Source organism: Salmo salar, chromosome ssa26 (assembly GCF_905237065.1).
Source record: "Salmo salar chromosome ssa26, Ssal_v3.1, whole genome shotgun sequence".
Taxonomy (NCBI): Eukaryota; Metazoa; Chordata; class Actinopteri; order Salmoniformes; family Salmonidae; genus Salmo; species Salmo salar.
The window spans coordinates 21,105,725-21,120,299 of NC_059467.1; the positions used below are offsets into that span (position 1 = coordinate 21,105,725).

The 14,575-nt window shown below is 39.8% G+C and overlaps 1 protein-coding gene, 1 long non-coding RNA gene and 1 pseudogene across 2 annotated transcripts; 1 reads left to right on the plus strand and 2 right to left on the minus strand.

The window, feature by feature from the left end:
* Window positions 1–449: 449 nt before the first annotated feature.
* Window positions 450–5,843, plus strand: mns1 (meiosis-specific nuclear structural 1). Its single transcript, XM_014175830.2, has 10 exons — window positions 450–628; window positions 2,419–2,643; window positions 2,759–2,886; window positions 3,386–3,488; window positions 3,596–3,825; window positions 3,927–4,143; window positions 4,498–4,605; window positions 4,691–4,948; window positions 5,119–5,244; window positions 5,421–5,843. Exons 1-10 carry the CDS (start codon window positions 623–625, stop codon window positions 5,526–5,528), a joined length of 1,509 nt encoding a protein of 502 aa, XP_014031305.2. The 5' UTR covers window positions 450–622; the 3' UTR covers window positions 5,529–5,843.
* Window positions 5,844–5,982: 139 nt separating this feature from the next.
* On the minus strand, window positions 5,983–10,708 carry LOC106587362 (testis-expressed protein 9-like; annotated as a pseudogene).
* A 92-nt stretch (window positions 10,709–10,800) lies between these two features.
* LOC123723865 (uncharacterized) lies at window positions 10,801–12,334 on the minus strand. Its single transcript, XR_006762287.1, has 5 exons — window positions 12,178–12,334; window positions 11,736–11,898; window positions 11,585–11,648; window positions 11,379–11,458; window positions 10,801–11,276 (listed from the first exon to the last, which is right to left on the minus strand). It is a non-coding gene; the product is annotated as an uncharacterized lncRNA (long non-coding RNA).
* Window positions 12,335–14,575: the final 2,241 nt, after the last annotated feature.

Genomic DNA, 14,575 nt, shown 5'->3' on the forward strand with positions numbered 1-14,575 from the left:
TTACTGACAATACGTCTGTCCCCAGCATCGATCAGAAGGGTAAATTATGTGTTATATACTGAAGCGTAAATTCTAACTTTTATATACCAGTAATCTGAAATCAAGTAATATCAGGCCCATCCTTAAGGACCTGCCAATTGAATACTTTTCTAAAATAATTTCTCCAGAGTTTTTAACTGGACCGGCGTAGTCCTATTATTTATTTATTTATGAATTAATTAATTATTATTAATGTCCATCTTATTTTTTTATAAAACTACAAAATACATAGATATCCATTGTACAAACTATATTGTATTTAGATATTTTGGAGGGGGTGTCAGCATGGAGGAATTGGGATTTGTGTGTGGGTAATATGTTGTCTGACGTTTGTGAACAACAATTGTGTCAATAACTTAACTGATTCTGCGCAGTACCTGTAACGTTACCTTAGGGAAGACGGGAGGACCAAGCGGACTTTTTAACCAATTACATTCGAGTTTATTGTTAGGCACAAAAGGCGCGATGTTACCAAGACGACTGGAAGCGAAACAAATGGAGCAAAGTGGTAGATGAAGAGATTATTAGATTTCTGCCTGGTAAAACATACAAATCAACGAGAGGCTTGCAACAGCTCCACGCAATGATGGTAAATGACTTGGCTGTAGATTATGTTTAATTGTGTTTTCCATGAAAATTATATAGCTATTCGATGGTTAACGTCGTTAGCTAACGTCAGCTAGCTGAGAAAACGAGCCAACTTTAGTTAATTTACCTAGCTAGTTCTGAGGCTCCTGAACTTCAAACTTGTTTGCGTCGGGGACCAATTTTGTGATAGACCCATCAGAATACCAGAACACAACTCCTACTTACAGTGCGATTAAAAAAAAGATAGGATACAAGCAGTTGTACTATTACTGCAGTGCACGGCCGGACTAACCAAGTCTCGGTCACCGAAAAAATAACATTTTAAGGCTCTCTTGGCATCAGATAAATTGATGCCGTTCAAGTACATTTCCTGAAATTCTACACATTTTGCCTTGGGGCAGAGAGAATATTTCACCGTTTTAAAGCTTAAATTACCGTGGAATACAAGAACAATCCAGTTGAACAAATTGATCATTGATGGAGCACTGTGGATACTACATCTCTGTGCCTCCCAGGCACATGTGCATCTGGAACCTCTTATGGATCTGACCCTTTTCTTTTCAATTTTCGCCAAAAATGACATACCCAAATCGTACTGCCTGTAGCTCAGGACCTGAAGTAAGGATATGCATATTATTAATACCATTTGAAAGGAAACACTTTGAAGTTTGTGGAAATGTGAAATTAACGTAGGAGAATACAACACATTAGATCTGGTAAAAGAAACCCCCTTTTTTTTTTTTTTTTCCCCCATTATCTTTCATGGAATTTAGATTTTGGCTACTAGGCTGCAGCAGTGTGTGTGCAAAGTTTCAGGTTGATCCAGTGGAGCATTGCAATACTGCACAGTGTTTTGTATCAAGTCTGCCCAAATGTGCCGAATTGGTCAATTGATTCATTTTCAAGTACATAAATATAGAGAACATACATTTTGTATTACCATAACATTTGTGTAAGTTTACACACTCCCAGGAATGTCATACATGATGGATCATTAGCTTATACACTAACTTTCACACATCTCGATGGCAGGGTGGGTGTGGAGCCAGAGACAGCAGGGGTTTAAACTTCAAATTGTCAAACCCAGTTCCTACATTTGAATATAAACATTGATTTTATCAAACAAAACTATGCAACATTTTATCTCTGGGACCCTTAGGATGACAAATCAGAGCAAGATTACTGAATGTGAGTACATTATTTACCTTCAGAGGTGAATGTATCAAACCAGTTGCCGTGATAAAAGTTGTTGTGCACTCCTCAAACAATAGCATGGTATTTTTTCACTATAATATAGCTACTGTAAATTGGACAGTGCAGTTAGATTAACAAGAATTTAAGCATTCTGCACATATAAGACGTCTATGTCCTGGGAAGTTTGCTGTAACTTACAACGTCATGTTAATCACATTAGCGCACGTTAGCTCAACCATCCCAGTTTAGGGACACCGTAGAGGATTTATTACGAACATCAATAGCGATTCATGATATTGTATTGTATTGCACCCTCTAAACTTACACAGATGCCATGTATAAAATTGGTTGATTCTGTTGGTGCTAGCAATATTCATAAAAAAGGCTAAATTGTAATAATAATATTTTGATCGGGTCCACAGACCCCACTTTCAAAACCCCTGACCTAGCTGTTAGCACTAAGTAAGCCAGGCTAGCTAGCTAGCTAGCTTGAGTGGTACTCAAGTTTATTTATCTTTTATTATAACCACTGGTAGTAGCCAGTATGTATTTGCTTGATACATTGACCAAAATTAGCTAATGCGGTCTTTCCTCAAGGCTTCAATGAACCAGCGGCGCAACATGACGCACAGTCAGCAGCAGAGGGTGATCTCGGAATTTCGACGGCAGGAGGAGCAACGAGAAGACCAGACAAAACGCATCACTAAGGACAGACAAATGCAAGCCAATCTAATGAGTGAGGAGAGACTTGAAAAGAAGCGATACCTACGTAAAGTGCAAGACGAGCTGCACGAAAGCCAAATTGAGGATGCTCTCATCAAGGTATGGCTTTCACACAGCATTCATGAAAAGCACCTGCTTAAACAACAACTAGGCATCATCTGTGTCAGGGAAACTGGTCCTAAAAGTAATTGCTAGCTTCATCTGACTCTTACAGGCAGAGGAGGAGAGAATATACAAGGAAAAGCAACTGCAACAAGAGGAGAGAATGGCACAAGAACTGGCCCGCATCAGCTATGAAAAGCTTAGAGATGAAAAAATGAGGCAATATATAAAAGAGAACAGGTAAGTCCCAACATGAGGGGCTTGGCAGAGATTGACATTAAGGGTTGCCCTCCTATTGCCTGGGTCAAGTGAACTGAGCAGTTGCACCTGCTCTGAGGTTGCCCCATTGGGCAACTGCAACGAATTCCAGTAGCCTAAAACTGAAAGACAGTCAATTTATGGCAGTTGGGCAAGTTGAGCCTGCTCTGAGATGTTTTATTTTTTTACTGATAACAACCAAAATACAACAAATTTCAGTATTGATCTTTCTGATTCCTCCTCTATGTGCAGAGGAAAGGCAGGCAATATATGGAACTGCTGTGTGTAAATTTAATTTACATTTTCGGGCAAGTGATCATAATCTTCGGTCAACCCAAAAATACTCTTGACTTGCCCGATGGGAAAGTGCCTTTCAGTCTTTAATAAAAATCCTTGGGTTAGTGTATCAACAATAATCTGTCCATAGTTGTTGCAGGATGGATGTTTTATGTTGCTGTTAATGTTTCCTTTTTAATTTTAGTGTTGAACTCCGTGAGTTGGAGGGGAAGCTCAAGTCTGCATACCTAAACCAGGAGAGGGCCGCACAGATTGCTGAAAAGGAGTCTATGAGATATGAGACAGTGGTAAGTTCATAAATGTCCTTTCCCAGGGTAGAAGGGATATTTGAGACTTGAACCAAAACACTTGTTGGTTGTGCTTTTTGTGAATCCATATTTTTCTCTGACATTAGCGTCAGGAGGCTGATATTGCTCGTAAGATGAAGAGCGAGCATGAGCGGGCCTCTATGGAGCAGGAGAAGCAAGACCATAAGCGCTACGAGGAGGTGGTGCAGTACCAGCAGGAGCTGGAACAGCAGCTGGAGGAGAAAGAGCATAAGAGACAGGAGGCTTATGAGGAGTTCCTCAAGGAGAAACTCATGGTTGACGAAATCGTCAGGAAGATCTATGAGGAGGATCAAATGTGAGTGGACAGTGGCAGTCTGTTTTCACAATTTGGTTAAGTTTCCTGCCTGATCAAGTAATCAGTATATAATGAAATCGAATTACCTTTCTTATTTGCAGGGAGAGGCAGTTAAGACTGGAAAAGATAACAGCCACTCAAAGGTACATAGAGGAGTTCAAGAGCCAGCAGACTGAGTGGAGACTGATGGAGCGGGAGAAGATGGAGGCTGAGAACAGACGCATCTTGGAATTTGCCAGTTACCAGCAGCATAAGGAGAAGAGCAGAATGGAGAAAGTCAGAGAACGAGAGCAGGCAAAAGAGCATCTTCACCAGATGGTAAGTTGGAGAAAAGTCACTTAATTTACAAAACTCTTGGCTATATTCATAGTTAAGAATATTTACATTTACATTTAAGTCATTTAGCAGACGCTCTTATCCAGAGCGACTTACAAATTGGTGGATTCACCTTATGATATCCAGTGGAACAACCACTTTACAATAGTGCTTCTAAGTCTTTAGGGGGGGGTTTAGAAGGATTCCTTTATCCTATCCTAGGTATTCCTTAAAGAGGTGGGGTTTCAGGTGTCTCCGGAAGGTGGTGATTGAATATGTTCTAATCTTTTTTTTGTGGACAAAGTGAGAAATGATTACAACAATATTGATGGCTATTGAGGAATGTCTTTCTTCTAGCTCACTGAGAAGATTGAAATGGAGAGGCAGCAGCGTGACGAGATGGAGCGTGTTCGTGAAGAGCTTTGTCTGGAGGAGCAAGCCGAAGCTGCAAGGCAGAAACAAATCGTAAGCAAGCATATCCACATTTTATAATTTCCTACATTTCCAAACCGCTTTTAGAGGATTCAGCCCTTTTAAAATGGGTTTACAGGAAGATATGGAGAAGAGAATCAGACAGAGGCTGGAGTTGCAGCAGACCTGCCAAGAGCAAATAGCCTTCAAGGAAATGCGGAGGCAGGCTGAGAAGGTGGAGGAGGAGGCCTTCAGGCAGATGATGATGGCCAAGTTTGCTGAGGACGACCGCATAGAGCAGATGAATGCCCAGAAACGTCGCATGAAGCAGCTTGAGCACAAGAGGGCTGTGGAGAAACTGCTGGAGGACAGGAGACAGCAGTACCTGGCTGACAAGGTACAGTATATTGGTCTTATCCTGAACACTTATGCACTCTTTATCAACATCAAAGTGGTGTTATTGTAACTGAAGCTTTTCTGTTTAACACTGTTTTGTCTGCCTCAGAGGTAGTCTGTAGGTACCTTAAGGAACATTTGTTGAATGTAAGTTTGATCTCTCTTCCTAAGGAACGTGAGGCTGAAGAAAGAGCAATGGAACAGGAGAGGGAGACATTGCGTCGACAGATCATTGAGGAGGAAAGGCAAAGCCTTCTCAAACTCCATGCCACAAAACTTCTGGGCTATCTACCTAAGGTAAGGGAGAGGAGGTTGTCTTAGTTTTTAGTTCAACTGCAAGTGTTTTCTTTGTGTTTTTCTTTAAACTCTGGTCATTGGCTGTCCAAATTCTTAAAAAAAAAAAAAACTTTTGATACAATGTTGCTCCAGGAAGATCCCACTTTTGAAACTGACTGTTATTTTCAAATGTTAAGGGCATATTCCGGGAAGATGACCTTGAAAACTTTGATGAGGACTTCAGAAGCAATTTCCAAAAGCGACAGGCCGACATCTTTGATGAAGAGGGCTGGGGAGATGAATAACCACTTTCTATACTACACCACTAGATGGCATTATTGGGTAGATGCTGTCTAGTGGGGTTTTTTGTGTATCAAATGGTGGATTTCTTATGGCGATGGTGTACTCAAAAATGTATTAAGTTGCAAAGACTAATTTCTATCCCACTAGCTGCATATCACCACACCTTAAATCCTATCATGGAGGTGCAGCAATTTTCAGTTGAAGTCATTTGGTAATAAAAAAAACTACACCATTTCCTTTATTAGGCGATAATGCAACTACAGTTTAAATTGATTTAACCCATTGTTGTAATAAAATGCTAAACTTTTAAAATCCAACTGCATTACAAATATATTCTGTATAAATGAACAATAACTTCCACACAATATTAAAGGACACATAATCAATGTTGTTGCTAACCATAAGAATACATTCAAGGCAAGCAGGATTGTATTACATACATTTTTCAGTATTGCTTTATGATTTCCCCCAGTCAAGAGCTTTCATGAATCCCTCTTCTGTAAATGACAGCTTGGCAGCTTTGAAATGCATCTGCTCAAGCAAGAGGAAAAATATGTCAGTTTGATAAGGAGAAATATCAATAATGATACTGCCTTGTAATAATTACTTGCATTTAATATGAGGACTTATTTTTTGCCTTTTCAGTATATCAATCAGTTTGAGCTGTTTTTTAAAACCCACTATCAGTTCAGCTTTTTGCTTTTCCAGCTTCTTGTTTTTGGCTTTTAATGTTTCTATTTTTTTATGCTCCTGGTCTGCTGTGTCCTTTTGGAAAGGATAGACATAAAACAAGTTTATTTAACCTGGGTTATACAACAAGTGACAGAAGCCAAACTTGAATACCAAACTCTGAACTATACTAATAGCATGGCACTATCCAATACAATTTACAGTGTAAATGATTGATGTGATCACTAAATGCACTGATAGGTGGTTTAATTTACCTTGCTCATCTGCTTGAGCTTGGTCAGTTGTGTCTTGGACCTCTCAACTTCCTCCAAGGCTCTGTTCAGTCTTACCTCTATGGCACTGTGATTGGTTGCTGCCTGTTTTTGTGCTCTCTTCAAACCCTCGATTTCCTTTGTTAAACACACACAGGGGGGCAATCTAATTCAGTAAAAGCATTTTGTGTAATGTTTTTATAGCGCACCAACACACATTTTCAAAAGCACTGTAATGGTAATATTTGGTTAGATAGCTACAAAAACTGACTGTCATCACATTTACTTATTAACTTTATATTTCAGAAATTAAATGTGAATAGTTATAATTTAAACCGATAATTGTTGTGACTAAGCAATCGGAAGCCATCAACCATTCATTCTTCTTTTCTTTAGGAGTGGACATACACTAAGTGTACAAAACATTAGGAACACCTGCTCTTTCCATGTCAAACTGACCAGGTCCCATGCTTTTGTTCAATCTTTACTAACGACATGCGACTGGCTTTGAGCAAGGCCAGTGTGTCTATGTATGCGGATGACTCAACACTATACACGTCAGCTACTACAGTGACTGAAATGACTGCAACACTTAAAGACCTGCAGTTAGTTTCAGAATGGGTAGCAAGGAATAAGCTAGACCTAAATATTTACAAAACTAAAAGCATTGTATTTGGGACAAATCATTCACTAAACCTCAACTACGTCTCCTAATGAATAATGTGGAAATTGAGCAAGTTGAGGTGACTAAACTGCTTGGAGTAACCCTGGATTGTAAACTGTCATGGTCAAAACATATTGATACAACAGTAGCTAAGATGGGGAGAAGTCTGTCCATAATAAAGTGTTGCTCTGCCTTCTTAACAACACTATCAACGAGGAAGGTCCAACAGGCCCTAGTTTTGTCACACCTAGACTACTGTTCAGTAGTGTGGTGTCATGACGTTGGCCTGTTGGGGAAGGTTTATGAACCCCATAAATACCTTTCCCCTTTTCTCTCTCTACTTTATAGAGTTGACTCTTGTAAAGCCTTTGTAACATAGAGTCTGGTAACATCGAAAGGTGGGAAACGGAACCATATTTTGGTAATCCAACCAGTTGAAAATATGCATTGGTACTTAATGAATATGATCTCAGATCAGTTGTCTGAGATATTACTATTAATGACAGGATGACATAAACTGTATCTTGGAAAGTCGACACATTCTAGTTATCAGATCCACATGGAATTGTTGTGCAATTTAAATGTTTAAATATGAAACTATTTGTGAAAAGATGAAATGTAATTTTAGCTTCTTAAATGAGAGAATGGTTTGCCATAGAGAAACTCTGCTCACTCAGAGGCCCTGCCCAAGTGAACAGACATGGGTTGTAAACTATGAAACACGCCCTTCTTTCACCACTATATAAACCCGTTGACGAAAATTCAACTTGCTGTTCCGAGGACGACAGTCCTACGTTAAAAGGGCTCAGATAATAACCGAACGAAAGTAGCATCGTGTTCAATGTGAAGGTGACGATCGACACGCCGAAAGGATGAATTTCAACTATACCAGCGAGAATATAGCACGAGCTTAAAAGTATGGCAACTTGGTATGAACTTTCAACTCTTATTCACTTCAGAAGTGATACCTCCTAGCCGTAGAGTTAGCAGCAACCGCTGTAAACGTGGGCTAGGAAAGGACAGACGACGTAGCCAGTCTAACACACACAACGTATCCAGTTTACCACCAGAGACATTCTTCAGAGGACAAGAGATCCCTGCTGGGCAACCCGGCCTTCCATCTATGACAAACCTATTGAAGCGCAGCTCAGAGTAAATATTTATTGCATTTTCTTTTTTCCAAATGGGCGGTTATTTAGAATGCTTAAGATTCTGTATTTACAATAGCATAGCTTCTCCCTTTGTTACTCAGTCTTCCCGCTCTTTCATTCAAAACCCAACCCTCTTTCTTTGTGTAACCAGCCGTCATATCTGTTCCGTCCGCTAGGGACGTTTTCCTTTATGACATAATTTGTAATCGATGTATGATCCATTCTGGGTAGATATAATTCTGTGTGATTATTTAGGTATTTAGTAAATAAATAATGAAACCAAATTTTGTATTGCTGATTCAACTTGTTAGCCAGGGTTTGTGAAGATAACCAAGAATTTACCACTTTCAGATGAGACTGAATAAGGCGACGAAAAATATTGACTGCTATTGAGGTAAAAGATTACCAGGTCTTTAAGAGTTTATTCGGAAGATAACAGCTCTATAAACATTATTTTGTGGTGCTCCGACTTTCTAGTTAATTGCATTTACATGATTGGCTTAATCAGGTAATATTAATTACAGAGAAATTATTTTATAGAATAGCATGTCATATCACTTAATCTGGCATAGCCAAAGACACGACAGTGGTCAGGTGCCACAAAGAGGGAGTTGGGGAAAATTGCAATTGGCTCAGAACAGGGCAGCACAACTGTCCCTTAAAAGTACACGGAGAGCTAACATTAATGACATGCATCTCAATCTCATGGCTCAAAGTGGAAGAGAGATTGACTTCATCATTACTTGTTTTTGTAAGAGGTGTTGACAAGCTCAATATACCGAGCTGTCTGTTTAAAATACTAGCACACAGCTCGGACATGCCACCAGAGGTCTCTTCACAGTCCCCAAGTCCAGAACAGACTATGGGAGGCGCACAGTACTACATAGAGCTATGACTACATGGAACTATATTCCACATCTGGTAACTGATGCAAGCAGTAGAATCAGATTTAAAAAGCAGGTAAAAATACACCTTATGGAACAACAGGGACTATGAAGAGACACACAAAGGTACAGACACATTGTGATATTGAACATTTTGTGTATATGTGGTGGTGGGGATTTTTATTTACCTTTATTTTAACTAGGCAAGTCAGTTAAGAACAAATTCTTATTTTCAAAGACGGCCTAGGAACAGTTGGTTAACTGCCTTGTTCAGGGGCAGAACGACATATTTTTACTTTGTCAGCTCGGGGATTCAATCTTGCAACCTTTCGGTTACTAGTCCAACACTGACCACTAGGCTACCTGCCGCCCCAATTTAGATGTATATGTTGTACTGTTTCATCTTTAGCTCATTCAGTACAAACAAAGTTCACTGTTTAATATGTAATGTGGGATTTCTCTGAATTCAAAAGATATCTGTCACATGAGCGCCGTACTATCGCCAGCTGCAGGAGAGGTTCACCTTACAGGCTGATCATGTTAATGAGGCCATGCCAGGCATTCCCCTGCTGAGGGGTTGATTTCATCCTTCATTAACAACCTTGTCTAAGCTGTATAACGTCCCCCTCCCCATTCAGCAAAGACATTAACAGCTATCTCAACTGATGTCTATACACATCTAGGTTTCTCTCAGTCACTGTTCATGGACTTTCATAGTTACAATATGTACTGTTTAATATTACCAAATGACTAACTAGAAAGATAATCAATGTAATAACTGTTTTATCCTCGACACCCACCTTCTGTAGAGCAGTTACTTGTTGCTGGAGCCCATCACCTTTTCTGTTTGACTCCTCCGCTAAAGCTCTGTGTTTCTCTATCTGGGTTTGCTGAATGTTTGTAGTCTTCTGTAGTCTTGCTCAATCCTCCTCGACCTCCTTTATGTTGGTGCTTTAACTACTGTTTGCATAATCCTAGAACAAATACATGTTTTACTCTTGTTTCAATGTTACATTTTACTCAAAAATATACCTAATTTCCATCTCTCATATTTCTATCATTACCTTTTTGTTGGACTCATATGATAGCCGGTTAAATTCTTCTTGCATTACAGATCTGTGCATCTAAAACACAACACACCAAAAAAATATTATACTATAGTTACATAAAGAATTATATAATTTTTTGGATATGAGAGAAGCTCGATGAACTAAGAAGGCTGAAACAATTGATATTCTGGAACTCTGATAAATAACTTATTTTTTTTGTAATTAATGTTTTTGCAAAGATCCATTCTTGTGCTCCAGATGTGATATTGTGAATGTGTGAGAAAGCCACAGAAATTGTAATAAATGAAATCAGAATTCACCTGATCCCATCTCATCCCCAACACTGGGCATGATGTCTTCCGTAAGATTGTCATGAGTATCTCCATCATCCACCTTCCCCTCAATGTCTACGTATTGTTTTAGCCAAGGAAAAATCCACACGATCTTCAAGAACCGCAACATCATCAACTGCAGATGCCTTTGTTGTTATGAAATAAGATAACAAATAAACAAAATACAACTCAAACAAAAAGTTTAAAAAGTCATAACAAACATAAGGAACTGAAAATCCACAACGCTGGACACTCATTAAGCCATTACCTTTCACAATCTTCCAATGTTTCCAATAGATATTTGTGCAAACGTTTGTGACAAAGATAACATTCTTACTGTGTTTTTCTCTTGTTTCCAGGTCTGTTTTGTGAATTGGATTTTGATGTGACCCTTTTCTTTGTCATTACCTGAGCAATACCTGAGCAATATGACTTAGGGAGAATTTTAATTGCATTTCCTTGATTCCTTGCCTCCTTCTCAAAACCCATTGGATGAGAAGGTCAGCAATCCCGCCCCTCTGACCTTCTCATCCAATGGGGTTTGAAAATGAGGTGAGGGAAGAGGACACGAGGAATCAAGGAAATACAATTGAAATTCTCCCCCAGTTTTACTAACTGATTACATTACCTTTGTGTCTCTGAGATGTTACCTTTTACATATCAAACTGAATTGAATACTGCACCTTAGAAGTGGACTTCATAACTGAAGATTCCAGCATGTTCACATTCCTAAAGACAAATACATTTGTATTATAGGTGGTTCTCATATATTCTTATCCAGTCTACTACACTGAAATGCTATATGTTTTGAGCAATGCAATAATTTGTTACCTGAAATCCTCCTCCTCATCCTCAATGTCAACATCAAGGTGGAAAGAGATTGGCTTTGACAGGACTTCATTTTGGTCACTCTGAAAAAAATAAAGAAAAAACAATCAGGACAAAAAGTTTAAATAAAACAAATATGTCTAAAAATGAATGTTTTATGTTGTTCTGAAGTGTGTCAATTGGCTAGGTAGCTATCTTAAACCACTTACCATAACCTGTTCCGCTTGCCTTACTAGTTCAGCTGTTTTTGCCTCCAGCTCTGCATTTATACATCTGGAATGGGCAAAATATCATTTTTTTTTTTAGTACTATCGCCATCTGGTTACAGCATCTCATATGATACAGTTTACATTGACTCACCAGATGTTTGGCAATGGGCACAGATGTTTGGGCAAGGAACCTCACTTGTATTCCTCCTCTTTAGCAAGTAGGTCTATCGTGGATGGTTTCTTTGAGGAGACAAGAGGCTGGACGTCTCACAGATCTTCCTCCTTGAGACCTTTCTGCCTTGGATGACATGGGTCTTTTGGGTTAAATAAACAAATGTAGTAAGTTAAGTAGCTCATTAAAAATGTAGTAGTTGTTGGTTCTTTAGCCAACAGGCATATAACATTTCAAAGGAACAACGCTTTCATTGAAAGTCAGACAGCATATAATAAACGTTACAGTTTTATCTAGCAGTTAGCTAACTTAGATATAGCTAGGACACATAATGGTGGCTATAGCTAGTTATTTATTCTTGTATTTAACTTTTGAATGGGTATGTTAACGTTTTTAGCAGTATAATACTGTAGCTAGTTACATTGACTCAACGCATGCATTCTTCTTTCAGACATGTTGTGGTGCTGAATCTGGCGGGTGGCGTTACGGTTGCATAGCAACAAGTCGTGGCCAAATGTTTTTCTCCACTGTGAGACAAGGCGAAGGAACACGCACATTTGCTGTGTTCGCTGTTTTCCACAATCTTGACTTTGATACATTTAAGAAAAAGATGATGTTAGGGCCCATTGTGCACTACTGAACACATTCATTTGAGTTGTTTGCTAAACATGAAATGTGCAAATGTGTAGGGGGACAGCCTTTACTAAGGCTAACAGATTCGCTGCATGTCTACACATGGAGCATAATGCCATTATAGATATATTAATTTGTTTACCATTGATTGCAAATAATTACATTTAAATTAAATAGACACTTCAAAAAGTTATTTTACAAACTCATTGGGTTATTGAAGACCACGTCCATAGTACTGATCATTCATGCATTTTTACTGTAGGCACACAGTACTTGGCTGGTCACTTTTTGGCTTCTCACCACCGCGGTGTAAAAACAACCAAAAAAAAGCACGTTATTCTTCATTGGTGCACTCTGCGCCTGCGCCGCCGATGCCTGACAGCAGCAGCAGGAGCAGCAGCATCACATTACCGTTCTCCTAGCAGTTGGATATTATGCTGGCAGAACGATCGCGCATTTCTTTCTTCAAAATAAGAGTTACCCTGCAAAGACATGCTAAACTGTGAAAATATATATTTTTTAATGTATTTTGTATTTATACCAGCATTTCTTTTGAACATTTACACAAATACTGGTATGTTAAAAGCTATTATGTAGGCTATATTTAAAGAAATGCACTTTTAATAAAATACAAATATTTGTTATTGGAATTATTCAATAGATAGTCTGCAAAACTTAAATGGGTCTATTGTTTCAGAATACTGGTGACTCCTTACTCCACCTAGTCAGTCCTTTCACTGCAACTCAATACATGGGGGATACTTATTGGCTTGTAGAGAGAACTTTTATACCTGTCTCAGCTAAAGTGGGCTGGGAAATACTCAGTAGGGTGTAGTTTTGGAGGGGGACTGTGTCACAAGGCCTGCTGCAGGCTTTTCACTCCTCCCCTACATAGGCCCCAATGCAATAGTAGAGAAAGAGAACGAGAACAGGAAAAAAACGTTTGTGGAAAAAATATATAATAATCAAGGCTACATTATCCACTAATAAAGGACTAGTAAAGGCCCAGTGCACTACTTTTGTGATTTTAAAATTGTAATTAAATTGTATTCAGATTTTTCAGTGGGTGCTGCAGCACCCCTACTTCCTGTGTATGTACAACACAGTCCCACTCCAAAACTAACCATATTTGGTTAGCAGAGACCCTACTGAGTACTTCCCACCCCACTTTAGCTGAGACAGGTAGAAAAGGTATCTCTCTACAAGCCAATATGTATACCATTTACACTATATTGCATTGGGGGCTATGGAGGGGACGGAGTGAAAAGCAAGCATTAGGCCGTGCTACACGTCCCCATCCAAACCTACACATATTTGTTTAGTAGAGACAAAAACATTGTTAAAAGTAAATATTACATTACATTACATTTAAGTCATTTAGCAGACGCTCTTATCCAGAGCGACTTACAAATTGGTGCATTCACCTTATGATATCTAGTGGAACAACCACTTTACAATAGTGCATCAAATCTTTTAAGGGGGGGGGTTAGAAGGATTACTTTATCCTATCCTAGGTATTCCTTAAAGAGGTGGGGTTTCAGGTGTCTCCGGAAGGTGGTGACTGACTCCGCTGTCCTGGCGTCGTGAGGGAGCTTGTTCCACCATTGGGGTGCCAGAGCAGCGAACAGTTTTGACTGGGCTGAGCAGGAACTGTGCTTCCTCAGAGGTAGGGGGGCCAGCAGGCCAGAGGTGGATGAACGCAGTGCCCTTGTTTGGGTGTAGGGCCTGATCAGAGCCTGAAGGTATGGAGGTGCCGTTCCCTTCACAGCTCCGTAGGCAATCACCATGGTCTTGTAGCGGATGCGAGCTTCAACTGGAAGCCAGTGGAGAAAGCGGAGGAGCGGGGTGACGTGAGAGAACTTGGGAAGGTTGAACACCAGACGGGCTGCGGCGTTCTGGATGAGTTGTAGGGGTTTAATGGCACAGGCAGGGAGCCCAGCCAACAGCGAGTTGCAGTAATCCAGACGGGAGATGACAAGTGCCTGGATTAGGACCTGCGCCGCTTCCTGTGTGAGGCAGGGTCGTACTCTGCGAATGTTGTAGAGCATGAACCTACAGGATCGGGTCACCGCCTTGATGTTAGTGGAGAATGACAGGGTGTTGTCCAGGATCACGCCAAGGTTCTTAGCACTCTGGGAGGAGGACACAAGGGAGTTGTCAACCGTGATGGCGAGATCATGGAACGG